Source organism: Callospermophilus lateralis, chromosome 5 (genome assembly GCF_048772815.1).
Source record: "Callospermophilus lateralis isolate mCalLat2 chromosome 5, mCalLat2.hap1, whole genome shotgun sequence".
NCBI lineage: Eukaryota > Metazoa > Chordata > Mammalia > Rodentia > Sciuridae > Callospermophilus > Callospermophilus lateralis.
In genome coordinates this window covers 3,258,121-3,285,735 of record NC_135309.1, presented here as the reverse complement: position 1 = coordinate 3,285,735, position 27,615 = coordinate 3,258,121, and the positions used below count along the sequence as shown (strand labels likewise).

At 54.0% G+C, this 27,615-nt stretch overlaps 1 protein-coding gene across 11 annotated transcripts in view; it reads left to right on the top strand.

Annotated features, from left to right (window-relative positions):
- Positions 1-12,177, top strand: part of Obscn (obscurin, cytoskeletal calmodulin and titin-interacting RhoGEF) — a 134,144-nt gene extending 121,967 nt beyond the window's left edge. For all 11 annotated transcript variants that reach the window (XM_077109434.1, XM_077109437.1, XM_077109439.1 and 8 more), the window contains 23 exons: positions 415-527; positions 769-937; positions 1,134-1,215; positions 1,300-1,500; positions 2,170-2,230; positions 2,549-2,626; positions 2,911-3,083; positions 3,287-3,313; positions 4,068-4,220; positions 4,316-4,361; positions 4,728-4,805; positions 5,078-6,977; positions 7,665-7,739; positions 7,957-8,067; positions 8,147-8,314; positions 9,198-9,320; positions 9,480-9,650; positions 10,202-10,286; positions 10,485-10,724; positions 10,929-11,152; positions 11,390-11,465; positions 11,686-11,835; positions 11,919-12,177. In XM_077109434.1, the coding sequence (XP_076965549.1) occupies positions 415-527; positions 769-937; positions 1,134-1,215; positions 1,300-1,500; positions 2,170-2,230; positions 2,549-2,626; positions 2,911-3,083; positions 3,287-3,313; positions 4,068-4,220; positions 4,316-4,361; positions 4,728-4,805; positions 5,078-6,977; positions 7,665-7,739; positions 7,957-8,067; positions 8,147-8,314; positions 9,198-9,320; positions 9,480-9,650; positions 10,202-10,286; positions 10,485-10,724; positions 10,929-11,152; positions 11,390-11,465; positions 11,686-11,835; positions 11,919-12,096 (4,682 nt within the window). In that variant the 3' untranslated portion in view covers positions 12,097-12,177. The remainder of the gene's footprint in view (positions 1-414; positions 528-768; positions 938-1,133; positions 1,216-1,299; positions 1,501-2,169; positions 2,231-2,548; positions 2,627-2,910; positions 3,084-3,286; positions 3,314-4,067; positions 4,221-4,315; positions 4,362-4,727; positions 4,806-5,077; positions 6,978-7,664; positions 7,740-7,956; positions 8,068-8,146; positions 8,315-9,197; positions 9,321-9,479; positions 9,651-10,201; positions 10,287-10,484; positions 10,725-10,928; positions 11,153-11,389; positions 11,466-11,685; positions 11,836-11,918) is intronic.
- The last annotated feature ends 15,438 nt before the right edge of the window (positions 12,178-27,615 follow it).

The window sequence follows — 27,615 nt, the reverse complement described above, 5'->3', positions numbered from 1 at the left end:
GGGTGGCCCTGCAGTGCCTGGGCTGGGGGCAGTTGCTTGGAGGGTGGAGGGGCCCGCTAGGTCCCCGCCTGCTTCAGCCCAGGTTCCTTACCCCTTCTCTTGTGCCACAATGGGGTTGGGGCTGGAGCTCTCCAGGAGAGGCAGGCACTACAGATCTGGTGTCTGCGGGACCCAGTCCTGGAGAGAGCCACTGCCCCTTAGCATGTTCTGCCTGCCTTGGCTTGACTGTCCTTGTGACTGCTGGGCCAGCTGAGGGCAAAGCAGGGAGACAGTGGTTGGATGGAAGAACTTCCCAGTTACCAGGGGGCCCTGTTGCCTGTTGCCCTGGGGTGTACTCAGAGCCTCACTGACCACATGTATGGGCTGTGCAGCTTGGGAATCCCTCCCCATGTCCCCCTTTCCACCTCTTCCCAGGGCCCCCAACCATGCAGGTGACCATTGAGGATGTGCAGGTCCAAGCGGGTGGTACGGCACAGTTTGAGGCTGTCATTGAGGGGCACCCACAGCCCACTGTGACATGGTTCAAGGTAAGAGCTGGCCCAGGGAGGCAGGGTGGGGCCCTCAGAGGCTGGAGGCACCTGTGTGTGCATGTGAGTGTGAAAACTGCACCACACGATCCTAGCTGTGTGGCCCCTCCTGCAATCCCCAAGCCCATCGTGGCTGGGCATGGGGCTGGACCTGGGGCCAACACACAGCAGGTGTCAGGGAAGGGCAGGTGGGCCTGATGCTGGGATGGGCTAATGGCGTCCTGCCCTGCTGGTGTTTCAGGACAGTGTCCAACTGGAGGACAGTGCCCGGCTGAGCCAGCAGAAGGATGGCACCACTCACTGCCTGCTACTGAAGGATGTGGTCCAGCAAGATGCAGGCGTCTACACCTGTCTCGCACACAATTCTGCTGGCCAGGTGCTCTGCAAGGCGGAGCTGCTGGTCCATGGGGGTAAGCCGCAGAGCCTCCCAGGCCCAGGGCTGCTCGGTCTCCACATGGCATCCCCAGTCCCCATAGGGACCCCAGTTCAAGGTTCCCATGGGCCACAGGCCCAGGCCCAGGGAACAGCCTGCCAGCCCCACAGTACTGGGGACGAGGGCCAGGGCAGTGCCTTTGCCGTCCTAACTACCTTCTGTGCTGACCACAGGAGACAGTGAGCCAGATTCAGAAGAGCAGAGCCATCGGAGGAAGCTGCACTCCTTCTACGAAGTCAAGGAGGAGATTGGCAGGTACACTCCAGCCCTTCTGGCCCCAGGGATGCCCAGGACCCGTGGCACAGCGTCGCCATCCTGATCCCTCTCTCTCCTCCCCAGAGGCGTGTTTGGCTTTGTGAAAAGGGTACAGCACAAAGGAAATAAGGTATTCTGTGCTGCCAAGTTCATCCCCCTGCGGAGCAGAACTCGGGCCCAGGCATACCAGGAGCGAGATATCCTGGCCACGCTCAGCCACCCGCTGGTCACTGGGCTGCTGGACCAGTTTGAGACCCGGAAGACCCTCATCCTCATTTTGGAACTGTATCCTTTCTTCTCCTGGCCCCTTGGGGTTTGAGGAGGGGTGCAGTGGCCACCAGGCTGGGGATTGGAGGAGCGTATGCTCCCTGGGCCTGGCAGGTTGTGACGGCCTCAGCCCACCTTCCTGTGGCCAATGCTGTGTGACAAGCAGCCCTGTTCCTGCTGCTTGTGATGGTGTTGGTCAGGGGGTTCTTTCTCTCTGAGGGTTGTCCAGGGGGGTCACCAGGCAGGGTCAGTGGCTGAGCTGGTCCTGAGGGTCCAGATGTCCTCGGTGGAGACGGCCAGGGGTCTCCTCCTATGGGTGACCTCTCAGATGCAGGAGAGGAGTGTCCTACGCAGGTTACTCCAGGTCTTTGCCCACTGCCCATAGGTCCCTGACTGGGGTCTCAGTGTGGAGAGCCTTGTGGCTGGATCTGCTCCTGTGTTCTTGTCTCTCCCCTGAGGAGGGATTTGTGCAGACAGGCCAGGTGCCCCCACCCTACCACTGCCCTGTGGCCTCAGTCCCCAGGCAGCCCCCGTCATCTGGGCTGGATGCTGTCTGGGGTTCCAGGGGCCCATGGCACCTCCCCTCAACCTGAGCACCAGTACTCCACCCCTGAGACCGCAGGAACCCTGTCCTGGCCACCTCCTGGTGGGTTCCAGCCTCATTTGCTTTCCTTGACCAGGCCCCAGGTGCTCATCGGAGGAGCTGCTGGATCGCCTCTTCAAGAAGAGCGTGGTGACAGAAGCCGAGGTGACCCTGCACCTGCCTGCCACTGGCCTGAGCTGCATGCGGGTCCCAGCCCCACCCAGACACAGCTGCCCCAGATGTGGCCCAGGCCCCGCCTCTCTGGATCCCAGGCCCCGTGGCTGCCCGAACTCTGTGCCCATCTGCACGGCCTGGCTTCCTGCACACCTTGCTTGTTCCTGGGGATTTCTCTGGCTTTGGCACTTAGGGCTCAGGGTGCCACCTACCCTGTGGGCTTGTCCCAGGTGCTAGACTGGGGCACTCAAGCAGGATGAGTCAAGGTGGAGGGCCGGGGCCCCTCCCTGAGCACAGCCTTTGCCACAGGTCAAGGTCTACCTCCAGCAGCTGGTGGAGGGACTGCACTATCTGCACAGCCACGGGGTCCTCCACCTGGACATAAAGGTACTGTCCCTCGGGCCCCTCCAGAACCTGGGTGGGAGAGGGGAGCCCTGGGCCTGCAGGATAGGAAGGGACAGACCTACCGTGTCCAGTTTCCTTGACAGGGCTTGCTGTCCTGCAGGGACTGGATGCACTGCTAATTGGCAGCTCATCCGTGGGCTCTGCTCTGACAGTCTGACTGGGGCTCCCCATGCCCCACGTTGGCCTCATGGACCCTGAATGACTCCCTGAGGCCTGGAAACCCCAGGTGGCCCAACCCCCATAGACTCCCCAATACTTTCTGACAGCCCCCCAATATCCTGATGGTGCATCCTGCTCGGGAAGACATTAAAATCTGCGACTTTGGCTTTGCCCAAAAAATCACCCCTTCAGAGCCACAGTACAGCAAGTACGGCTCTCCAGAGTTCGTGTCCCCTGAGATCATTGAGCAGACCCCCGTAAGCGAGGCTTCTGACATCTGGTGAGTGGTCAGGCTGAGTCAGGACTGTGACCCTCCTGGGACCATGCTGGGGAGTCATCTGGCAGCCCAGCAGCCAGCCAAAGGGTCCTCTCTGAACCTCTGCCTCCTTCTACACCCCTGGGATCCCCCATGCCTCCTCCCACATACCCCTTGCCTGTGACCAGGCCTGGGGTGACTCACAGTGGGTGATTTTCTTTCTGCAGGGCCATGGGGGTCATCTCTTACCTCAGGTGAGCACAGTCTGTTCTTGGCAGCTGCTTCTTCAAAGCCAACCCTTCTGCAGAATCCTGAGGGCCACGTGTGCTGCTGGCCACACCCCAGACCAGAGACCCAAGAGCCCGGGGGCAGCTATCTTGGGAACAGGCAGTCAGCCAACCCTGATAAGAGGGTCCTGCCCACTGCTCCTCACAAACACCCTGTCATCACTAGGCAGAGCTGAGCTGACCCTGTAGGGTCTGTGGGATTTTTGTCCAGAGTCCACTCATAGTAGTCACTGCTTCCCTGAAGATGCTGGTGGTACAGACTGATCCTTGACCTCTGCAGACTAAGACCTGTCCCCACCTCAGACATAGATTGGTGCCTATCTAGGCTCCCTGGACTCCTGTCCCAGCTGAGCCTGGATCCCTAGCTCAGGCTGAGGCCAAGTACCCACCCCAGGTTGAACCAGCACCCAGCCTTGGCATCCATCCCTGCTTCAAGCTAGCCTGGGTCTCCTTTGTAAGTTCAGCCCTGTACCCACCTCTGGCCATGAGAGCCTCAGGTTAAAGCAGGGACCCCATGCAGGCTGACGTTTCCTTGATCCCTGTCCCAGCCTGAGTGGGGACCCCAACCCTGGTCTGAGCCCAGACACCCTCTTAGGCTTTGCCTGGATTGGTGTTCCAAGCTGAGGCAGTATCTGGGGAACCTCAGATACTGCTGGGTGGGAGTGGTGCCAGAGTTCGTCCCCAGGGGCTTTGTTTGAGGGCAGGCTCTGCCTGTTTCCAGCCTGACCTGCTCCTCCCCGTTTGCGGGAGAGAGTGACCGTGCCACCCTGCTGAATGTGCTGGAGGGGCGGGTGTCCTGGAGCAGCCCCATGGCTGCCCACCTCAGTGAGGACGCCAAGGACTTCCTCAAGGCCACGCTGCAGAGGGCCCCAGGGTGAGTGCATGCCTCTCTTGCCTGCCCAGGGTGCAGCCAGCCCTGCCCAGGGCCAGATGACTGCCTGGCTGACCTGGGCTCTGCTCTCCCTCCAGGGCCCGGCCTAGTGCCTCCCAGTGCCTCACCCACCCCTGGTTCCTGGTGAGTAGGCCCAGCCTGGCTCAACCCCAGGCCTGCAGGGAGGGACATCCAACCCAAGGGGGACGAGGGCCTGCCTGCATCAGCACATATGGTGGTGGCACCCAGGCCCCTGTGCCCCAGTTCAGAGGACACTTGTCCCTTCAGACAAGCTTGGGATCCTGAGACCCTCACAGGGGGTCAGGGGCTCCCCTACGACCTCTGGCCTTTGCCTTGCCCTGTCTGGGCAAAGTAAGAGGATGAGCCCATGAGACCCCAGGGTTGAGGGCAAGTCCACCTGCCCCTGCCCAGCTGGGCCTCCATCCCAGGAGGGGCCCCCATCAGGGCGCTGGGGTCTCTCCTCAATGTGGCTGCTCCCTCACACTCCAGAAATCCATGCCTGCGGAGGAGGCCCACTTCATAAACACTAAGCAGCTCAAGTTCCTCCTGGCCAGGAGTCGCTGGCAGGTGAGCTGTCCCCTGAAAGGGGGGTGAGAGCAGGGGCAGAAACGCAAGCCCAAGCCCGCCTAGCGCACTCCCAGGCCTGGCACCTCATCGGATCTCAGCCATGAGTGTGCCAGGTGCAGAGGAATACCAGTGGCCAGGCAGAAGCCAAGAGCCCTGGTGCAGAGGTCCCCACTGCTCTGGGTCCCCTCCGCTTTGGCCCACTGGGAAGGTGGAGGGAGAGGGCCTGCTCCCTGCCACGGCCCCACCCAGCGACTGCTCTGTGCCGCCCCCAGCGCTCCCTGATGAGCTACAAGTCCATCCTGGTGATGCGCTCCATCCCAGAGCTGCTGCAGGGCCCACCCGACAGCCCCTCCCTGGGAGTGGCCCGGCACCTGCGCGCAGAAGCCAGCGGCTCTTCCAGCTCCTCCTCTTCAGACAATGAGCTCGCCCCGTTTGCCAGGGCCAAGTCGCTGCCATCCTCGCCGGTGACCCATTCCCCGCTGCTGCACCCACGGGGCTTCCTGCGGCCCTCGGCCAGCCTGCCGGAGGAGGCGGAGGCCCCACCAGCCTCACAGCAAAGCGCAGGGCCCCTGGCAGCCCCCGGCTGCGTCCCCCGGCACAGCGTCATCAGCAGCCTGTTCTACCAGCAGGCAGGCGAGGGCCCTGAGCGAGGCACCCTGGCCCCTGGAGGCCGCCGACACGCGGCCCGGAGGCGGCACCTGCTCAAGGGTGGGTACTTCGCCAGGGCTCTGCCTGGTCTGCGTGAGCCGCTGATGGAGCATCGCGTGCTGGAGGAGGAGGCCGCCAGGGAGGAGCAGGCCGCGCTGATAACCAGGACGCCCTCCTTTGAGACGGCCCTGGGCCTGCCCAGCGCCAGTGCCCGTGAGGCCCCCGGCTGTAGCCACTCCCTGGACCAAGACCCTCCAAGTGCCATCAGCCCCTTGAGTGAGGCCTGCAGTGAAGGACAGTGTCCTCCCACAGCCTCCCCTGTGGAGGCTGGTGGGAGAGACCAGAAGCCCCCGAAAGGGCCCAGTCTGTCTCCATCACCTGCTAGAGACTCAGGGCCTACTCAGCAAGCGGGGTCGTCCAGGCTGGGGCAGGAGGCTCCTTCTTGTCACCCTGAGCAGAGTTCTGCCCCCCAAAAGGGCTGTGGCCCACTGTCACCACAAACTCATGGCTGTTTGCCTCCAGGGTCTATCAAGGAGATACTTCTGGAGCCCCCCTGCCCAGCCCAAACAAGCCCCCTGCCAGGCTCTGAGAAGGAGCCTGGCAGCATCTCTCGACCTGGGGGGCCTTGGACCAGCTCCTCCAGCTCCCTGGAACCAACCTGCCCCACAGGCATGGAGTCCAGCCCTTCCCTGGACACTGGCAGCCTGTCCCAGGAGGCTGAGCATTCCCCTGACCCAACACCCCCCTTACCAAGGCCTCAGGAACAGGCCACCACCCGGAAGTTCTCCCTGGGGTACCGTGGGGGCTATGCGGGGGTGGCGGGCTATGGTACCTTTGCCTTTGGTGGGGATGCAGGGGGCATGCTAGGACAGGGTCCCTTGTGGGCCAGGATGGCCTGGGCTGTATCCCAGTCCTCCGAGGAGCAGGACGAGGCTGGAGTGGGAAGCCCTCAACCCCAGGCTGACTTGGGGCCAGTGCCTGAGACCAGAGGGGCTACCCTGAGGGCTTCCCCAGAGCTGACCTCGTGGGAGCAAGATGGGCAGGTGTCCCTGGTGCAGATCCGGGACCTGTCAGGGGATACGGAGGCTGCCGACACTGTATCCTTAGACATTTCAGAGGTGGATCCCGCCTACCTCAACCTCTCTGACCTGTATGACATCAAGTATCTCCCATTCGAGTTCATGATCTTCAGGAGGGTCCCCAAGCCCTGGGAGCAGCCAGAGCCGCCCTCTCCTGAGGCTGAGGCTGGGGAGGAACTGGCAGAGTTCCCTGAGGCTGCGTGGCCCTGGCCAGGGGAGCTGGGCCTTCGAGCTGGCCTGGAGATCACAGAGGAGCCAGAGGACCTGGAGGCACTGCTGGGGGAGGCTGCGGCCAGCAGAAAGCGCAAGTGGTCCCCCTCCCGTGGCCTATTCCAGTTCCCTGGGAAGTGTCTGCCACTGGAGGAACCCCTGGAACTTGGGCTGCGCCAGAGGGTGAAGGCTTCCATGGCTCACATCTCCCGGATCCTGAAGGGCAGGCCGGAAGGTGACCTTCTCCTCGTCCTATCCCCTGGCACATCCCTGCCCCTTAGGATCACTCACCCTTTCATGCTCAGGGTTCTGCTGGGTCCCCACTCTGGTGCTGTTGCCCCTACATCCCAACTGCACCCACGGCTCTACCTGAGTCCTGGGGGCACCTCTGCTGACCTGAACCTGCCTTACTGGGCATGTGAGGCCATCCTGGAGACAGCTGCAGGGAGGGCACCTGGGGAGAGGGCAGCCAGGAACCCAGGTCTCCCCCACTGTAGACCCTCTGACCCAGGAGTCTTATGGCCCACCCTCAGTGACCTCAGACCTTCTGAGCCCAGTCCTGTGGCCCCAGACCCTCCTGACTTCAGGTCTCTCCTGATCCCAGAGCAACTCGACCCTAGGCACAGCTAACCCCAGCTTCCCTGACCCCGAGCTGCCTGGAAGTCCCAACTCCAGAGCAGCCTCTGTGACCCCCCACCCTCCTGACCCCAGCCTGACCCCAGCCCCAAGAAACCCCCTCCTGCACTGTAGGCCTTAGAGCCCCCAACAGCCCACTGATGAGGGAGGTGGGAAGCAGGTCCAGCTTGTCTTCACCACCCCAGTCTCTGAGACCTGGGCCTGCTCGGAGGACAGGCAGTGTGAGGAAGCTGGTGCTGCCCGAGGACAGACCTCCCTGCTGAGACCCTTCCCACTCCTCCTGCAGGCCTGGAGGAGCCCCCCAGGAAGAAGGCAGGCATGGCTTCCTTACGGCTGTCAGGTCTGAAGGACAGGGACCAAGGTGAGCAGGCCCCACTGTCTCAGGTCCTTTCCCAACCGCCATGGTGCCTACACCAGAGGGGCAAGCCCCCACCCACCTATGGGGCTTAAGCCCAGAGGCAGGCTGGGCATGGGGGCTGAGCAATCTTGGAGGGCTTCCAGGAGGAGGCAGTGCTGCGTCCTGCCCACACTTTCTGGCCTGGACTTCCGTCTGAAGGCTCTTCCTGCCTCCTCCTCAGCACCAACCTTCCTGAGGGAGCTCTCAGATGAGACCGTGGTCCTGGGTCAGTCGGTGACACTGGCTTGCCAGGTGTTAGCCCAGCCAGCTGCCCAGGCCACCTGGAGTAAAGGTAAGGGATTGGGATACAAGCAGGCAGCAGGGGCCCTCACTGTCTAGGGGAAACTCAGTCGGGCTCTGTGCTGTCACAGATGGGGCCCTCCTGGAGAGCAGCGGCCACCTCCTCATCTCCTCCACCCTGAAGAACTTCCAGCTGCTGACCATCCTAGTGGTGACTGCTGAGGACCTGGGCATGTATACCTGCAGTGTGAGCAACCCTCTGGGCACAGCAACCACCACGGGCATACTCCGGAAGGCAGGTAGGTAGGCTTTGCCAGAGGTCCCTGCCAGGCCAGGGAGGCTGGGCTGGGGGTGCTGAGCCTCGTTTCATGAGCTGAACTGGGCCACTCCCTCAGCTGTGGGGCTGTGGAATTTGGGGTTCAGGAGGTGACCACAGGTGCGTCCGAGTTACCAAGCAGTCCAGTCCTGATGGGCGGGGCATTGCATGTGACTGCTGTGGGTGCCTTCTGGACTGTCCAGGGTCTTCAGGGGTTGGCAGGAGGCAGGAGACTGACAGGAGACAGATGGAAGGCAGGGGTGGGGGAGCAGTGTGCCCAAGAAGAAGGAGAATGGTGTGGCAGTGTTCCAGCCTGCTGTGCACCCTGCTGCCTCCCCTGGCCAGGAGGAGGAGCTCCCTGTGGAGGGTGCCACCCTGCCCTCCAGTGGTGCAGGAGGGAAGAGCCCCATCCTGTTTGTGTCTTCATCAGAGTTGAGTCAGGAGCTGAGTATCCAGTGCCTGGAGTGTGTGGGCAGCTGAGACGGCTGCTGGCCCAGTCTGGAACTTGCAGTCTGACCTCAGGCCCTGTACTGGGGCGTTCAGCCAAGCTTAGAAACCAGGGCAAGGCCCCCCGACCAGAGCCTGGGCCACTCCACCAAGGCCTGAACATACCCTGGCGAAGGGCTGGCCAGGAGGGATCCTGGTGGGGAGGGCTGGGCAGACATCCGACTGCCCACTAGGGAAGGAGGCACGCCCCTCCTCCCATTGCTTTCTAGGACCTCACCCACCCCAAACAATTGGCACTGGGAGAGGGTGGGCTTAGGAGCCTAACATTTGCCGAAAGTAAGGGAGGGTGAGGCAGGGCCAGCTAGAAATCAGCCCTGGGGGGTCAGATGCTGACCCAGACCATGGGTGGCCTCTTGCAGAGCGCCCCTCGTCTTCCCCACGCCCGGACATCGGGGAGGTTTACACAGACAGGGTGCTTCTGGTCTGGAAGCCCGTGGAGTCCTATGGCTCTGTGACATACATCGTACAGTGCTGCATAGAAGGTACTGTGTGGGCCCTTTGCCCTCTCTCCCTGGGGTCCCTGAGGCTCAGGTCATGCCCCCAGGGTCAGCATGGAGGGCCCTTGCCCACAGTCTGCTCTCTGTCTGGGGAAGGTCTTTCCTCCTCTCTCCCCAACTGCCTCTTACTCCATCTATGACCAGGTGGTACCTGGACCACCCTGGCCTCTGACATCTTCGACTGCTGCTACCTCACCAACAAGCTGTCCAGGGGCGGTTTGTATACCTTCCGGACAGCATGCATCAGCAAGGCAGGAATGGGCCCCTACAGCAGCCCCTCGGAGCAGGTCCTCCTGGGAGGGCCCCGCCATCTGGGTGAGCCACTCCTGGGCAGCCAGTGGATGGGGTGGCTGGCAGATAACAGGCACCCTCCTGCCTGCGAACCCTGTGGTGGCCACTGCCTTCGAGAGAGTGCTCCTGCACTCAGCCAGCATTCAAAGCCTGCACATTCTGGGGCCCTCACCCTTCAGCTCCCTTCACTCACCCACACCCACTGGTGCCACCCCAAGAGTTGGCAGTGACTTCCTGGGTGCTGGGTCTGGGTTGGGTGGAAGAGTGGTTTGATGGATCAGTAGTGTCTGCTGTGGGCCTGGGAGAGGGTGGTGTGATGCCATGGTGATCCCTGGTCCATCCTGGAAAGCGCCCTGCCGCTCAGGATGCGTATCCCCAAACACACTTATGATGAGGGCTTCATTGTGTCCTGAATCCACGTTCCCTTCTCCCCTGCAAAATGACCTGAGGGAGCAGAGGCCAGAGCGGGCACTCAGGCAGGGCCACTGTCTGGTGTCTGAGGAGGAGTGAGGGAAGAGGAGGGGAGAGCCTGCGTTGGGATCCTCCTGAACCTGTCACCTGCCCCTCCCTAACAGCCTCTGAGGAGGAGAGTGGCCAGGGGCGGCCAGCCCCGCCCCTCCCCAGCACCAGGAACTTCGCCTTCCAGATGCAGATCCGGAGGTGCAGGGGCCTCTGGGGACAGCGGGTGGTGGGATGGTTCCTCAAGCTGCCCTGCTGGCTCTTCCTGCTCCCACCCCCACATTCCCATGCTCAGCTCAGAGCCTCTTCCCTGTGTCTGGTTGCTGCCCCTGCTGAGCTTGGTCTCTGCTGCTCTGAGTGCATGGGGGCCACTCAGGTCCTGCTGCGTCTCTCTCCCAGGGGCCGCTTCAGCGTGGTCCGACAGTGCAGGGAGAAGGCCAGCGGGCGGGCCCTGGCCGCCAAGATCGTTCCCTACAGGCCTGAGGACAGGGCAGCCGTGCTTCAGGAATACGAGGCGCTCAAGAGGCTGCGCCACCCACACCTAGCCCAGCTGCATGCTGCCTACCTCAGCCCCCGGCACCTGGTGCTCATCCTGGAGCTGTGCTCTGGGCCAGAGCTGCTCCCATGCCTGGCCGAGAGGTGGGGGCAGAGGGCTGGGTGGAGGGCTGGGTGGACAGGCAGATGACGCAGGGTTCTGGGAGGGAATGCCGGGCTTGCCACCCTCCTCCGCATGCCTGACCCAGAGCTATGTCAGAACCGGGTGCCTTTCCCAGTCCACTGCTCCTTCCCTGTGCACATGCCCCCCCCACCCCCAGACCTGTCCTGAGCCACCTCTGCCCCCAGGACCTCCTACTCAGAATCCGAGGTGAAGGACTACCTCTGGCAGATGCTGAGTGCCACCCAGTACCTGCATGCCCAGCATATCCTGCATCTGGACCTAAGGTCTGAAAACATGATGGTCACCGAGTACAACCTGCTCAAGGTTGTGGACCTGGGCAATGCCCAGAGCCTCACACAGGAGAAGGTGCTGCCCTCTGACAACTTTAAGGACTACTTGGAGACCATGGGTGCGTGTGTGGCCACTGTGAGAGGGCAGGCATGGGCGCCTGACCTGTTGGGGGGGGCAGGAGGAAGCCCCCTCCCTACCCGCTCTACTCTCCCCTCAACTCCACTGCAATCCTCCAGCCTCACACCTAGGCCCACCCACCTGGGCCCACCCACCTGTGCCCATCTGTGGTGCCCACCTACCTGACCTCTCACCTGTGCCCCTCCCTCTGTGCCCACCCACCCATGCCCCTCTGCAGCTCCGGAGCTCCTGGAAGGCCATGGGGCTGTTCCTCAGACAGACATCTGGGCCATTGGTGTGACAGCCTTCATCATGTGAGCCCTTCATGTGTCTGGGGAGAGGGGTGCTAGATGGGCAGGGCAGGGCAGGGCAGGGCCCCATCTGTCTGAGGGTGCTCTCAGAGCCCCCGTGAATCTCCACGGAGCCATCCAAATATGACCTCAGAGTCCCTGCGCCCCATCATCCTTCACGGGTGACCTTGGAGTCCCTGCACCAAATCTAATGGAGAGCTCCCTGCGCTTCCTGTCCTCTCAGGCTGAGCGCCGAATACCCCGTGAGCAGCGAGGGGACACGCGACCTGCAGAAGGGCCTGCGCAAGGGACTCATCCGGCTGAGCCGCTGCTACGCGGGGCTGTCAGGTGGCGCTGTGGCCTTCCTGCGCAGTGCACTGTGCGCCCAACCCTGGTACAGAGCGCCCCGCCCCACCCCGCCCCGCCCCGCTCTCCGGCTGCTCTCTGGCCCGCTCACCGACCTTCCCTCCTCCCCAGGGGCCGGCCATGCGCCTCCAGCTGCCTGCAGTGTCGCTGGTTGACCGAGGAGGGACCCGCCGCCTCCCGGCCAGCGCCAGTGACCTTCCCCACCGCACGGCTACGCGCCTTCGTGCGCGAGCGCGAGAAGCGGCGTGCGCTGCTGTACAAGAGGCACAACCTGGCCCAGGTGCGCTGAGTGCCAGCCCTGCAGAAGCGCGTGTGTGGAATCGCTCCGTTGGGCCACGCAACGCACAGACCAATAAAAGTGCGATTCCGACTGAAGTGTCTCCTACCTCACTCAGGGCCCCCTACCGCTCAGGGTATTCCGCCTCCCCCGGGTGGCTGGGCCCCCCCATGGAAGGCGGGCTTGGGAACAGTTTCCTGGGAACCCGTGCACTCTCAACCCTGTGGGGTCGTGTGCACAGCCCTCACTTGTGTACGTTTATGCTAGGGCGCCTGAGTTCTGCTTTATCATAAGACCCCACACCCTGGCCAATCGCCTTCCCCCATGCATGCAGCTCCGCCCATTGGATCAATGGCAGTTCTTGAACAAAACACGCAGACAGGCAGAGGGGAGTTGCTCACCACAGCAGTCTGGGATTTTCACCCCGCATATGGCGATTGCTGGCTCTCAGCCATAGTGAAAAGTAGATTGACATTCCAAAGGATGGACAGTTACTACAACAAAATACCTGAGATAATTAACTTTATACAGAGATAAAAGGTATTTGGCTCACAGTGTTAGAGGATCCAGGCCATGATGGATTGGCCAGTGGTGAAGCAGCACATCACAGTGGAGAAAAACCATTGAGGTCATCAGCCAGGAAGCAAAGAGGAAGAGGAGGGAGCAGAGGTCCTACTATCCCCTGGAGGGCACACTCCAATGACCTAATGCCCTCCCACCAGCCCAAAGTCTCCATCGCCTCCCAAGAGCAGCACCTAGAACCAAGCCTCCAATATACACGACTCTTGGCATGTCCAACACCCTGCTCCAGCAGGAGCCCAGAGGAGACATCCCAGAACTGGCCTGGGATCCTTCTCTCCCATGTAACCCCCTCTCTCATGTCAGCCTCGAGGTCCCTCTGAGAACCAGGCCACCTCCCACTTCTGTCTCAGCACAGTTGAAGCACACCAGCCCAAAACAGCCACTGCTGACCGGCTGTGTGGCCACCCCTGGGTGGGGTGTGGGGAGGCACCATCACAACTGCCCGCCCTCTGACAGTAGCCAAGCAAACACATACCTACCTCCTCAATTGCTCTTTGGGATGACCCAGATGAACCCCAGTCCCTTGGTTCTTTCCACGCCTGCTTCCTGAGCATGCTGTGGATGCTGGGGTGGAGAAGGGCAATCTTCACTGCAACCAAGGATAACCCGAAGCTGTGTTCCTGGGGGCACTGGGCTGGAAGGCATGGACAGCCTCTTGGTCTCAGACAATCCCAGGGACCCAGTGACTGCCCAGTGCCATGAGTCCAACCTGCCTCCACCTCCCTATCTCCAGGTCACTGTGCTGGAATACTGCCACCCATCCAATCTTACTGAAGCCAGGACACTTGACCTAAAACCTGAACATCTCAAAAACCAAGCTGATGGGTCCCCCACCCTCCCTACTTCCCTCCTGCTTTGCATTTCTGCCAGCGTCAATGCATGGACACTGAGTCTGTCTTCCATCACTGTACCCAAGGCTGGGAAATATGTAAGGAAAAGAGGTTTCCCATCATCCTTCATGAGTGACCTTGGAGTCCCTGCACTAAATCAGGGACTTGCCTATTCTCAGGGTCCCTGGCCACATCAGATCACACTGGATATGACCCCATGGACTCTCCTAGGCTTGGGGTCCCTGGCCACATCAGGTCACAGTAAATGGTGTTGACTAAAGAAGACTTTGAGATGACCTCTATTGAATCACCAAGGCCAGTCGATGCACAGGGGAAACTCTAAGGGAAGTGAATCAGGTACTTGTGGTAGTTTTGATTTTGGTAAAATCACAATCTGCTGTCCTGGCCGCTATTGTTATTATCATTAGTTTTCATCTCAGCCATCCCTGAGTGCACATTTGGGTATTGTAAATTACATTCAGAAATTCTATTCTGAGTCAAAAGCACAAAGCAGATTAGGAGGAAAGAAAGAACCTGCCGGAACTAGAGCAGCCCTGGGCAGGGAGAATGCGGGCAGTGGGAATGCCTGTATGTCCACCAAGTCACTGTATGAAATACATGAGGTTGGAGTCTCAGAGGCAGGTCAGGTCTGCATGTCCCTCCCATGGAACTCTCCAGTAAGGACAAATACAACACAGCCTGGGACCCATGCACGAAAATGGCAATGGGGATTAGCCACTGAAGACAGCACCTACCCTACACAGCACTCATTGCTTAGGTTGACCCAGAGCAAATAGCATGTGGCCAGAAGCCCTCCCACAGCATCCCCCCAGTGACACATGGTCCAGGTGTCAGATTTGGCTGGCTCTGAGAGGGAAGTATGAGGTGACCAGATGTCCTGGGGACGAGACCCGTGTCTGGGTGTGCAATGCATCTGCACCCTGCGACCTCACACCCGTGTGGGCAGACAGTGACCTGGGCAGTGCTGTCAGCACCTGCATTCTGCCTGTGTCTCCCCATCAGGCAAGAGCAGGTGCCCAATAGTAATGCCTCCCTACTTAGTGTCTAGGAAAGAAGTGAAAATAAAAGGTGAAATTGACGCATCCACAACCATATCAGGGGATTTTACCACATTGTTTAGAAGTCAGTAGATCAGGTAGAGAAAAAAATAAATGGATTTGTACAAGTATTTCAAAAATTGTTGGAAATACTTGTGTGATAGACAGATAGGTAGGACTGTGAGACCAGAAGAGGTTTGTGCTACATGCAGAACCCCAGAGGGGTCACAATCCTCCCTCGCTGAGGCAGTGCAGGCCACATGTTCTGGCCACTGTGGAATGATGTCAGTGACTATCGGTGAAAGAATGACCAGCAAGCAGGGCTAGCCATTTGGAAGTTCTAGAGAACAATCTAAATGATACCTGTGTTGAATGGAAAAACAAACTAAAAATCAACTTTAAAGAGTATCTCACGGAGGAAGCAGGAGTCTGGCAGCCAAGTTCTCTCCCAGCTCTAGGAGTTCTTGGGTCAGTGTCAGGAGAACCTCAGATTCTAGGCATATACAGTTTTCTGCACTGAACTAGTAATGAGATTAGCACAAAGCATAGAGCATCAAAGACAACTCAAGGTTTGAAATGTCACCATGCAGAACATTGTCACCACGTGGACCTTAGATACAAAGAGCACTGAGAACACCCTCACCTTTTCCTGAGACCCTGTGTTCTATAACAAGGGGTCAGTGTGACATCAACACAGATACCTCACGTCCCATGCACATATAGATGCTGGAACCTCGGTCAGCTTTTTCACTGCTGTGACTTAAAGAACTGACCAACACATTCATAGGGGAGGAAGAGTTTATTTGAGGACTGGGCTCACAGTCCATGGAAGGCAAGCTCCATTCCTCGGAGCTGTAGGTGAGGCAGGACATTATGGAGGAGGAATGTGGCAGAGAGAAGCAGCTCACCTCACAATGATCAGAAAGCAGAGAGAGGTCTCCACTTGCCAGATACAAATATATACCCCAAAGCCACACCCCAATTCCCACCTCTTCCAGCCACATCCCACCATGTCAGTTAATCCCATTAGAGATCATTTCACGTATTAGACTAAGGCTATAACCCAAACATTTCTCTTCCAATACTTCTTGCATTGTCTGACACTTTTGGGGGACACCACATCTAAACCATAACATGGGGCAACGGGGCTGAGAGCGGTAATAGTCAGATGACAGTTGACAGACAAAAAGATGGCAGAGTTAGACAGATAATAGACAGGTGAATGAAGACGATACCTAGACAGGTGGATGACAGATGATAGGCAGATGGCAGCTGGATGAAGACAATACCTAGATGCACAGATGTTCCACAGGATGCTTCATCTCCTAGGAGGGCACAGGGGCATGCCATGGGAGCTCATCACATTACATAGGCTGGTGTGCAGCTAAAAACTTCGGAATTTTTCACCTACTATTTTTAACCCACAATTGACCACAGGTAACTGAAACCACAGAGAGTGAACCTGTGGATGAGAGGGGAGTCTCTGTAGAGGGAAACAGAGATGCATACAGAGAGATGGCAGGATGACAGGAGTGGTAAAGTAGACAGATGCAGATACAGGAGACTAAGATCAGAGACAGGTGCAGGCCTAGATTCAACCAGAGACTGAGGGTTTCACATGGGTCAGCGGCTGTGGAAGACAGAGCAGGTGGATATAGACATGGATGAATGGATCGATATCTAGACTGACAGATAGTGGATGGTATAGAAGACAGACAGACACTCACACACGCGCTCACTCTCTAATTTAGAAACCAAGCGGTTTTCATATGCTCACTGTTACCATGGAGTTCCCAGGGACAGAGGATTCTCAGGAGCAGAACCAAGGATGACGGCAGAAGCCAGGGCAGGGCATCTGAAAAGCAAGGGCTGCCCTGTCCTCGCCCAGCCACTGGCTGCAGAGCAGTGTCCTGGCCAACAGGCTGCAGGTGCAGGGCCTCTCACGCCCAGTGACAGCCAGCACCTATGTTGAGGTGATGAAGCTGCCCCACAAGGTGCCCCCGAGCCCATCAACCTGTAGACTGCAGAATCACAGCTGACGGATTTTTGGAGCCACACAAATGATTTCTGTGGTGCTGGGAGAGTCTGCTCAAGATGAACACCCATGTGCAGGAAAGTAATGGTTCTTGCAGAAGCTCTGCTGCCCTTGTGTGGGCTCGGGTCAACACAGATGGCTGAGTGGCATAGTGCTGACCACAGGTGTCTGCACAACAGGACAGTGAAGGGACAAGGTGCCAAGGTTCATGGCTGGGGGTTCTTGGGGAGAGGCAGGTGCCATGGAGGTGCAGAGGTGGCCTCGAAGCCTGGACAGTGCCAAGTAAGAGCTGGACAGCAGCCAACAGGACGTCCTCAACACTAATGTTACAAAACAAGTCCCCAAGGACGTGGCTCCTGGGAGGAAGTGAGCAGTATTCAGGGAGGAAGGAGAAGCTCAGCCTGAGGTGCTGGAGGGAGACACTGAACAGCCACACTACCACTGAGGGGACATTCAGGGACCATGTGAACAGCAGGCAGTGGATGGTGTGACTCATGGAAGGGACTTGGAACAGGGCCAAACAGGAGGAGCTGGGCCAATGGTAGTGGTCTGGATCATGTTCGCTGGCAGAGGGTACAGATTGGGATCCCACAGGGCGTCCCACGCAGTGTTACTAACAGAGCCGTGGTGAGAAGCCCTGGGGTGTGGACCAGGGCAGCCTATGTTCTCAACGCCCACCTCTCTGCTGCACACGTTTGCCCGGGGCAAATGTTCAAACCAGGGTACTCTCAGAACTCGAGAGTGTTCAGTCCCTTTCATGGGGGACCTTAGGGTGTTCCTGGCTAGGACAAGCTTTTGCCCCCTTCACGAGAACCCCAACATAAGCTGTGGTCATGACCAGAGTCTCCAGAGCCCGGTTTGCCGAGAGCAGGAACTCCACATCTTTCTCGTCTTGGTGACCCTGTGGAGAAAGCTCCATCACAGGCTGCCTGGGTTTGTGCTAGACTCTTGCTAAAAGGCATGAGCAGAGGAGTACCTTGTAAGTCCTGGAGGGTTCTTTGCTCAGTGGTTGTAAGGATTCTTTGTCTTCAAGCTGCCTTTGGAATAATATCAATGCTTTCCACGGCACACCGCACCCCACATGGATCTCACAGACATTCTAGAACACTCTGTCTAACAGCTGTAGACATACAGGCTCAACAGACTGCGGTGCTTTCTCAAGGCCAGCCTACATCTTGGGCCATAAAACAGGCCTCAGTAAATTCAGAAAAATCAAAAAATCATTATTTTCTCAGACTGCAATGCAATAAAATTAGAAACTAACAAGAAAAATTGTTAGAAATCGTAAAGGAACGTGGAACAGCATGCTCTTGAACAACAAATAGGGCAGAAATCAGAAAAGAAATTAGAGTTTGCTGGAAGCAAGTGAAGATAGAAGCACCACACACTCAGGGTCGTGGAGTGTAGCACCATCGGTCTCAAGAGCAAGTTCCGAGCAGAGGAGCCACATCAGAAAGCACAAAGACTTCAGATGAACAACCCAAGAGTGCAACTCAGGAGCAGAATGACGGGACCCATTCAGCCCAACCTAAGGTTAGGAGAAAGAAGGAAATATCAAAGATCAGAACAGAAATTAGTGAAATAGAGACCAAGAAAACCAGAAAAAGGAGCAATGAAATAAAGAGCTGTCCTTTTAAAAATAAACAAAATTGACAAATACTTAATTGAATTAACCAAAAAAGAGAGAGGACCCAAATAAACAACATTAGACATGAAAAGGGAGATGTTATAACTGATACCACAGAAGTTCAAAGGATCATTAGAGAACATTTTGAAAAAGTACATGCTATGGGGCTGGGGATGTGGCTCAAGCAGTAGCGCGCTCGCCTGGCATGCGTGTGGCCCGGGTTCGATCCTCAGCACCACATACAAACAAAGATGTTGTGTCCGCCGATAACTAAAAAATAAATATTAAAATTCTCTCTCTCTCTCTCTCTCTCTCTCTCCCCCCCCCCACTCTCTCTTTAAAAAAAAAAAAAAAAGAAAGTTCTTGTTTCCGTACATCTTTCCCATTTAAAAAAAAAAAAAAAGAAAAAGTACATGCTAATAAATTGGAAAACCTAAAAGAAAGGGACAAATTTCTGGACACCCAAGACCTATCAAAACTGAATCAAGAGGGCACAGGAACTTAGAGGACCAAGAACAAGCCGTGAGTTTGAGTCAGCAATGACGTCTCCACAAGGAAAAGCCAGCACAGATGGTTCCACCGCCGATTTTACTAAACGTCCAAAGAAGTACGAACAGTTGCTTCTCAGATCTTTCCATAAATAGAAAGGGAGGAAAGAAGCCTTCCAAGCTCACCCTACCAAGCCTCACTGTACTCTGCTACTTACATGTTTGGGGACACACACACACACACACACACACTCTCACACACGCACACACACACACACACACACACACACACACGAAAGAAGGAAAAGAAAACTACAGACCAATAAACTCAATGAACACAGAGGCAACAATCCTTAGCAAATACTTGCAAATCAAATTCAATGGCACATTAAAAAGGTCATACAACATGATCGATTTGGTTTCATTTCAAGTACACAAGGACGGTTGAACATCTGCAAACCAACAAATTTAATAAAGCACATAAATGGAACTAAGGTGAGACTCATGTGGTCATCTCAAGAGACCCAGGAAGAACATTCGATGAAATCTAACTCCCCTTCATGACAAAGTCCCCGAATAACAAGCGAGAGACAGCCCCACAGCCAACATCACACAAACAGAGAAGAACTGAAGTACTTCCCCCAAGATCAGGAGCAAGACAAGAGTGTCCACTCGCACCACTTTTGCACTAGTACAATACTAGAGGTTGCACTCAGAGCAATCAGGCAAGAGAAATAAAAGAAAGGCATGCAAAGAGGAAAGGAAGAGTCAAACTATCCCTGTTTGGAGATGATATGATGCTAGACAGAAGAACCTGAAGACTGCGCAGAGACTCTAGGAGCAGATGAGCAAATCCAGCCAAGCAGCAGAGTGCTAACCCAACATTAGAAAGTCAGGAGCCACTGTACATACAGCCACAGTGAACTCCCTGGCAAGAAATCTGGAGGCACTCCCACTCCTAACACACGCGCCTGCCAGGATACAGCCCTAGCAGAAATCCGGGAGTCCTGAAGGAGGAGCTGCATCAGCGAAAGAAGAAGAAATAGGACAACAGGTTGCAAGCTACAAGCAGCCTCCAGAAGGATCTGCCGCCCCCGGAGGGGCCTTTATTTTTATACCTTTTTTACAGGTGTTTTTATCTGGTTGTTAATGGATAGCCTCAAAGCCTTTTCAAGAGTTACAATCTTTTCTTACATTGTTTAAAGTATTTTTCTGTAACCTTAGCCAATCATGATTAAGCTTTTATGTTTTTACCTCGATCACTAGGTGCTAGGTTATGCAACTAGACTGCATATCTCCAGACCTATTATTCACTTCTAACTTTAAAGCGTACCCATAACTATTTCATTAACCTTTAACTTTAAAGCATACCTATGATTATTGATAAACTTTCTTACTTTTGTTCATATGACCTATTTAACTGCTTTCTTACAGAGTTTTCTTGATCCTTGGTCAAAGCACACCAATTCTTATGTCTTTGTAATCTTTAACTAAAGGGCAGGCTTTGCACCTCAACCCATTTGCCATTTATATTAACTATGTGTTTTCCATTCTCATCATGAATTCCTGTGTAAGGCAAAGGAGGGTCTGTTGATGGGGGAAATGTATGTTGTACAGGTTGTGGCTTTAGAATGGGGGGGCTTAGTACAAATTGTTCTTTTCTCAGGAACCTCGATTTGCAATCTTTTTCCCTTGAATTTCTTGAGGAATAACACCATTGCTTGTATCCTGAAAGCACACCTCATGGCATGTCTCCATCGTATCCTTAGTCTCATTCTGGGAATTTTCCTGCAATCTCAGGCGATACGTACTATTATTACTGATTGATGTATGTCCTGTTATCCATATCATGAGTATCATAAACAAAACCCTCAACATTCCCCATGGTTCTGGTTTCCAGATGGCGTGGCCCTGCTGCAGCATCCCCCACACTGTGACCCTGTCAGGCAGTGGGAGCAGGAACACCTTCACCACACGCCCAGGTATGAACCTCATAAGAACACAGAAGGCCTCTACATGAAAACAACCAAACGCTGAGGAGGGAGATGGAAGAAGCCACCTCCTACACCTGTGGATTGGAATAATTAGCATTACTAAATGCCTGTGTTACCCACAGCTGCCTACAGATTCAATGTGACTCCCCCAAGTCAGTGACATTCTCCACAGAGCTAGACAGAGCAATCCTAGAAGTCACAGGGGGCACAAGGATCCCAAAGTATCCAAGCAATGCTGAGCAGAAGCAGCTGAGCTCAAGACACACGCAGCCGAACGGCCTAACAAAGCAAGCACAGACACGCTGACCCATGGTGCAACATGCAGGACCCAGAAGCAGTCCACACAGTTTCAGCCTCTGTCTTCGGACCAAGGTTCAGGAACATCCTTTGGAGGAAGAACAATCTCAGCGAATGTTGCTGGGAGCCAGGGTGTTCACACAGAGAAGACTGGAACCAGACCCCGTCGCCCACCTGCACAGCAATCCACCCAACTCCTACACCACCAGAGAAAAGCTCTGAGGAAACACTTCAAGATGCTGGCACAGAAGGCAATGCCCTGGACAGGATGGACAGTCCAAGGAAGCAAAGGGAGAACTGGCTAGTGGGGTTGTGTCAGATGAAAAGCCTTCTGCACAGCAGAGGAAACAATCTACAGAGTGAAAAACAACCTACAGGACCAGAGAAAGATGTGCTTGCTATTCATTGACGAGGATCAATATCCAGAGTTTGTAAAGAACCCGACAAACTAAATGTCAAACAAAACAAACCTACTAATCAATCCTACTAAAAACGGTAGATGGTTCAAAGCCAGCCTCAGCAACTTGGCAAGGCCCTGTCTCAAAAAATAATAAATAAAAAGGGCTGGGCATGTGGCTCAGTGGTTGAATACCTCTGGTTTCAATCCCGGGCGCCAAAAACAAACCAAAATCCCACAACCTCCTGCCCCCAAAAGGTAAATGATCTGAATAGACACTTTTCAAAGAGGAAATACAAATGGATCATAAACTCATTTAAAAAAAAAAAGAAAAGAAACTCTTCAATACCTGCAGTCACCAGAAAAATGCAAATCAAAACCTCAGTGAGATTCCCTCTCACCCCAGTTAGAGTGGTCGTCACCAAATGAACAGAAAATAACAGATGTGGCAAGGGCACAGAGAAAAAAGGGCACCATGTCCTGCAGCTGGAGTGTGGATTAGTGCAGCCACCTGGAGAACTGTCCACAGCTCTCAGAGGACTCAGAACACACTGCCCGTGACCTAGCTGTCCTGGTCTTTGTTGCTTATCTGAAGGAGGCAAGGTCATGCAAAGTGGTGCCTCACTCCCGTGTTCACTGCTGCTGTGTTCACGTGGCCCAGCTAGGGGACCCGCCCATCCCCTCAAGGATGGTGGATGTGGAAGTGAGGCCTATTCACTCAATGAAGTGGTACTCAGCCTTTAAGAGGAGCGAGATCCCGTCACGTGCAGGGAACGATGGAGCTGGAGAACACTGTGTTCAGAGGATCTAGACTCAAAAAGACAAGAACTGTTTTCTCTCCTATGTGGAAACTTAAAGAAAATGACCTGAAAGTAGACCAGGGATGGCAAAGTAGGCTGGGGAGAGGGCGGAAGGAGGGTGTGCCGTGTGGGCACCTCCCAGCAAACCCACGACTCCTGTAGCCAACGTACTGATGGCTACACACTATCAAAACGAAAGAGCAAAGAACAGGAGACCACCGGACCCCACGCCTGCCCTCCAGGCCTCCCCACATGTCCACTTTGAGATCCTAGTTCACATCTTTCCATCCTACCTGTTTCTAACACAGTGGAGTAGTTATTATTTTGAAGTGTGTTGTTTTTGAATCTTCATATTAGATACATGAATGGTCTATGTACCACACTGACAATATTAGAGCAATCTGAATTTGTTCATATGATAATTTTTAGCGGTGAGTTTTATACCTTCCCATGTTTTCCTTTGGATTTTAATTTGCTTCATGTACCAATTGTACATACCTCTAGGGTTAAGTACAGTGCTTTAACACCAGTGTGACACACCAGAAAAACTCAGCTGCTCTCTGTCCACTCCCACCCCGTGCCCTTCAGGATCCCTTGGAACCACTCATCTACTTTCAGGTCAGCATTGTGGTTTTTGCTTCCACCTTGACATGGCAGTGTCTGGCTTGTTTTGCTACCTAACCTCCTCCACTTCCACTCATTTTCCTGCAGGTGACAGGATTTCACTCTTCTGTGACCACATGATACCCATTATGCACACATATCCCTTCCTCTTGACCCCTCACCAACACATGGGCTCTTTACCTATGCACACTTCAGTACTGTGAACAGGGCAGCAGTGAGCTGAGCGTGGGGGTCTCTGGAGAAGCTCGCTGTATCCTTGCGATGCACACTGCACTCTGACTTCTTTGAGGGGCCTCCGTGCTCCACTGACAGTGTGTCCCTCCCTCTCGTCCATGGCCTCACTAGCATTGTTACTTTGTGTTTTGGATAATAGCCATTCCAGCCGGGGTGAAAGGCTGTCTCACACTGGTTTTGATTTGCTTTTTGCTGATACATAGATATTGAGCAATTTTTAAATATATTTATTGGACATTTGCTTTTCTTCATTGAGAAGTGTTTATTCATCCATTTTAAATTGGATTATTTGTTCTTCTGTTGTTAAAATTTTTGACTTCCTTATATATTTTTGTTTTCTCCTTATACAGTAACATCACTTCTACTTTGAAAAAATTTTTTTAGCATTTCTTATAAAACAGATCTGGCAGAAATACATCCTCTTGTCTTTTGTCTGGGATGTCTTTCTTGCTCCTTCATTTCTAAAGGATAGCTTTATATATAAATATATAAAATAAATATTTAAAATGTAAATATATAAGGAACTAAAAAAATTAAGAAAAACAAAAAATCCAATTTAAAAATGGGTGAATGATTTAAATAGATACTTCTCAACAAAGAAATGTGAATGGCCAATAAATACATGAAGCATCACTTCATTTCTGGAGCACAATGTTCTCAGCAGGTGGTGCCCGGGCTCTGGTGCGCCCCCTGCTGCCGTCTGCTGCAGGCCAACCTGGCACCCTGTGCTCACTTTCCTGCGCCTTGGAGAACCTTCCAGTCCTTCAGGTCTTGGGGTGGACTGGGTTCAGCTGCCTGACCCAGGACCCCGCCCTCCCAGCACCTGGGTTTGTGACCTTCTCTAGACTTGGAGAGCTTTCTGCTCTTTCTCTGAGTTGGCTCCACGTTCTCATGGCTTTCTCAAGTCCTTCCTGACCCAAGTCAGCCATGTGCACTCTCAGGACCTCCCCAAACTTCCCATCATATCCATCAATATGGCTGCAGTCTGAAAAAGGAGCTTTCTTTCCTCCTCTTGTCCTTCTTTCTCCTTGGTGACTTTTTGAGAGACCTGTCTTTGAGCTCACTGCCTCTTCTGTTTGATCTATTATACTAGTGATGCCTTCTATCATGCTTTTAATTTCACTGAGTGTATTTTTCAGCTCAAGAATTTGCACACCCCAGTTGTCTGTGTTAGGTGTTTTGGTCACAGTGTTGAAAAGCGAATGAATCCATGGATGGCTAAGTGGATCACTGGGCTCAGGTCCTGGCTGGAGGATGTCGGTCTCAGGGCTGGCCTCGAAGGGTTCATCCTCTCCAGGCATCTCTCTCTCCATCCCTGATTCCATAGCTGAGAAGCCTTCTCCGCCACACCCTTCCACCATGATGCCCTGCCTCACCTCAGGCCCAGAGCAATGACACAAACTACAGAATGAACCCCTGAACATATGAGCTGAATCCTGCACACCCCAGTTGTCTGTGTTAGGTGTTTTGGTCACACTGTTGAAAAGCTAAGTCATATCCATCAATATGGCTGCAGACTGAAAAAGGAAGACAAAAAGGGTTGACTAAAGCTGAAAAGAGCCCAGACCTGGGGAACCATCAGCCACACCAACACACATACAGCAAGAGTCGCAGATGGTGAAGGGAGAGACATAAGTCCCCTGGCTCGATAATCATGAAGAGATGGAAATGGTCAATATCCATTGCATATTGATATAGATAGTGCTACACAGAGAGACTCCTGATGGGAACATGTCAACATCCTCCTTGCCTTTGAATACCATTGTTCTGACTGTTCCAGGTGTGTTACTTTTTGTTTCATGAAACTCATGGGACAGTAGCTTGTGCATCTTCTCATGTCTCTGCTCCTCTGGCTGCTCTTTCTGCCATGTTCTTGGCCATGTTTTCTTCTTCTTCTTCTTCTTCTTCTTTTTTTTTTTGGAGAATTTTCTTTAGGCATTATTGAGGGTGGTTCTACTAGTGAAAAGTTATCTGAGTTCACTTTATGAATGTCTTGACTCCTCCTTTCTCTCTCAGCACAGATACGGATTTCATGTTGTACAGGTTTCTTTCAGCACAGGTGAAGGTTGTGCCACGACCTTCCGCCCTCCCAGCTTCAGGAGCACTCTGCTGTCCTCCCAAAGGCAGTGTGGCCGTCTCCATCTGAGGCCTTAGAGACCTGCAGGCTTCCAGGTTCGGTCTCCAGTGCACAGAGGTGGGCTTTAAGGGAGACTGGATGGTGAGAGCTAAGGCCTCAGGGTGAATGAATCCATGGACAGCTAAGTGGATCACTGGGCTCAGGTCCTGGCTGGAGGATGTCGGTCATGGGGCTGCCCTTGAAGGGTTCATCCTCTCCAGGCCTCTCTCTCCTTCCCTGATTCCATAGCTGAGAAGCCTTCTCCGCCACACCCTTCCACCATGATGCCCTGCCTCACCTCAGGCCCAGAGCAATGACACAAACTACAGAATGAACCCCTGAACATATGAGCTGAATCCTGCACACCCCAGTTGTCTGTGTTAGGTGTTTTGGTCACACTGTTGAAAAGCTAAGTCATATCCATCAATATGGCTGCAGACTGAAAAAGGAAGACAAAAAGGGTTCATTAAAGCTGAAAAGAGCCCAGACCTGGGGAACTATCAGCTACACCAACACGTGCAGCAAGAGTCGCGGATAGTGAAGGGAGAGACACAAGTCCCCTGGCTCGATCCGCATGAAGAGATGGAAATGGTCAGTGAAGGTGAGGGCTTAGGTAGACGTAGAAATATTTTCCTCTTAGCTGAGTTTAAAGAAAACCATCATAAAGCTGTAAGGCTGGGATGGTAACACGTGAACAGTTAACATATGTACAATGGTGTCTGAAGCTACCCTAGAGGAAGGCACAGATACCACATAGTTACCAGGCAGTCACATGGATCTACAGGAAGAAATAAAAGTGCTCAGAACAACACTCATGTGGATTAATATACAGGTGCCTAGGAACACGTTTCTCTGCTGACTTTTTAAAAAGACCTAAGACAATTCCGAGGATAATAAGCTATTACTGTTTTATCCATGGGTTTTGCTTCTGAGGACTCTATCAACCATGTTCTAAAACATCTGAAAATGAGCAGCAACTGTACTGCATACATACATCTGTGATCTAGAGGCGACCAAAGCATCTAGGAGGAGGGACAGGACCCCAGCAGACACTGAGTGGTGAGTGTCCACATAAAGAGGAGGAAGGAAAATGGAGCATAATTTCAATATTGTACTGAAATTAAGTATTGGTCTAAAGGGGACTGATAAATTAAGATACATGTAGGGGTGCTGGGTTCATTGTCTCTGTTCAGCAAAGAATTGAAGAGCAGGACACGGTCAGCAAGCAAGCAGCAGGGTGATGCAAAAGCAGGGGACACAGACTTCTCCAAAGAGAAGGGCCCTGAGTCAGGAGTCCGTGGGGAGTTTTGGCCTGTTCTTTTTATGGCTCTGGAATTTCCTCCTTTTCTTATCTCCTCCCTTGCCCACGCTCTCCTCACTATTATTGACTAGTGTCCCCTGTGTACATGCATCTGTTTTGGTTTTTATATTGGATCCCCCACTTTGGAGCACAAGTACAGAAGGTCTGTCTGATTGGGTCCCCTGCTGGCATCCCCAAGCTCTTTTGTCAGCCAGGAAGTTGACCTCCCTAGAAGCCCCTTTCCAGACCTCTTTGTTCTGGACCTGCCCCTGACTTCCTCCTCGCCATCTTGCCCTGGACGCCGGAGGCTCTTCTACATCTCCCTCATATTGTAATCCTGAGAGCAATCGCTAACCTTGTCCCCATCAATAGAAAAAAAAAAAAAAAAAAAAGACTAAGGTGGACCACTAGAAAACAATTACAAAAAAGTGGCAAAGGGACAATAAACTCAAAACATGCAATAGAAAGAAAATAGCCAAAGGTTAGAGTACATAAACCATGCAACGTAACCCAGGCAAGAGCGCGTGGTGCTCTAGGTGAAAGTCAGACATGGCCCATGGAAATTAAATTTTTTAAATGTGATTTTTTAGAAGGCAGAGATTGGCACTGAATGGAAAAAAAAAAAAACAAAAAACACCACAGTGTTCTTTACAAGATACACACACTTCAGATCAAATGACACAAACAGTTCAGAATTAAAAGCAGAAAATGATAACCCTGGAAAAGAGAACCATGAGAGAACTGACCCCGTTAGACCAACAGAATGGACTTAAAGAAAACAAAGAACAACTCTTCAGAGTACAGCAGTGTCCCCCCAAGGGGCCTGGCGGATTGCCTCCCGTCTAGAGGCCCCAGGCTCCGGCCTGTCTGCACAGTGGCTGCCCAATTCCCATTCTGTCCACACCACCAGCTGCAGTGCAGGCCCTGCTCAGGGAGCCAGTGCGCCTGTCTTCAACAACAGCCTCTCAAGCTGGGGGCAGATGATGACTCACCATGGCTCTGTTTCGCTTTTCCCCAGCGATTAGCTTCCCAGTGCTCAGCCATGGTAAATTTTGGAGGAGACAGAAACACTAATTACCTTGATTTTATCATTGCATGTTGCACAACACATGTTAATTAAAGTCTAAATTAGAAACAAATGGATACATA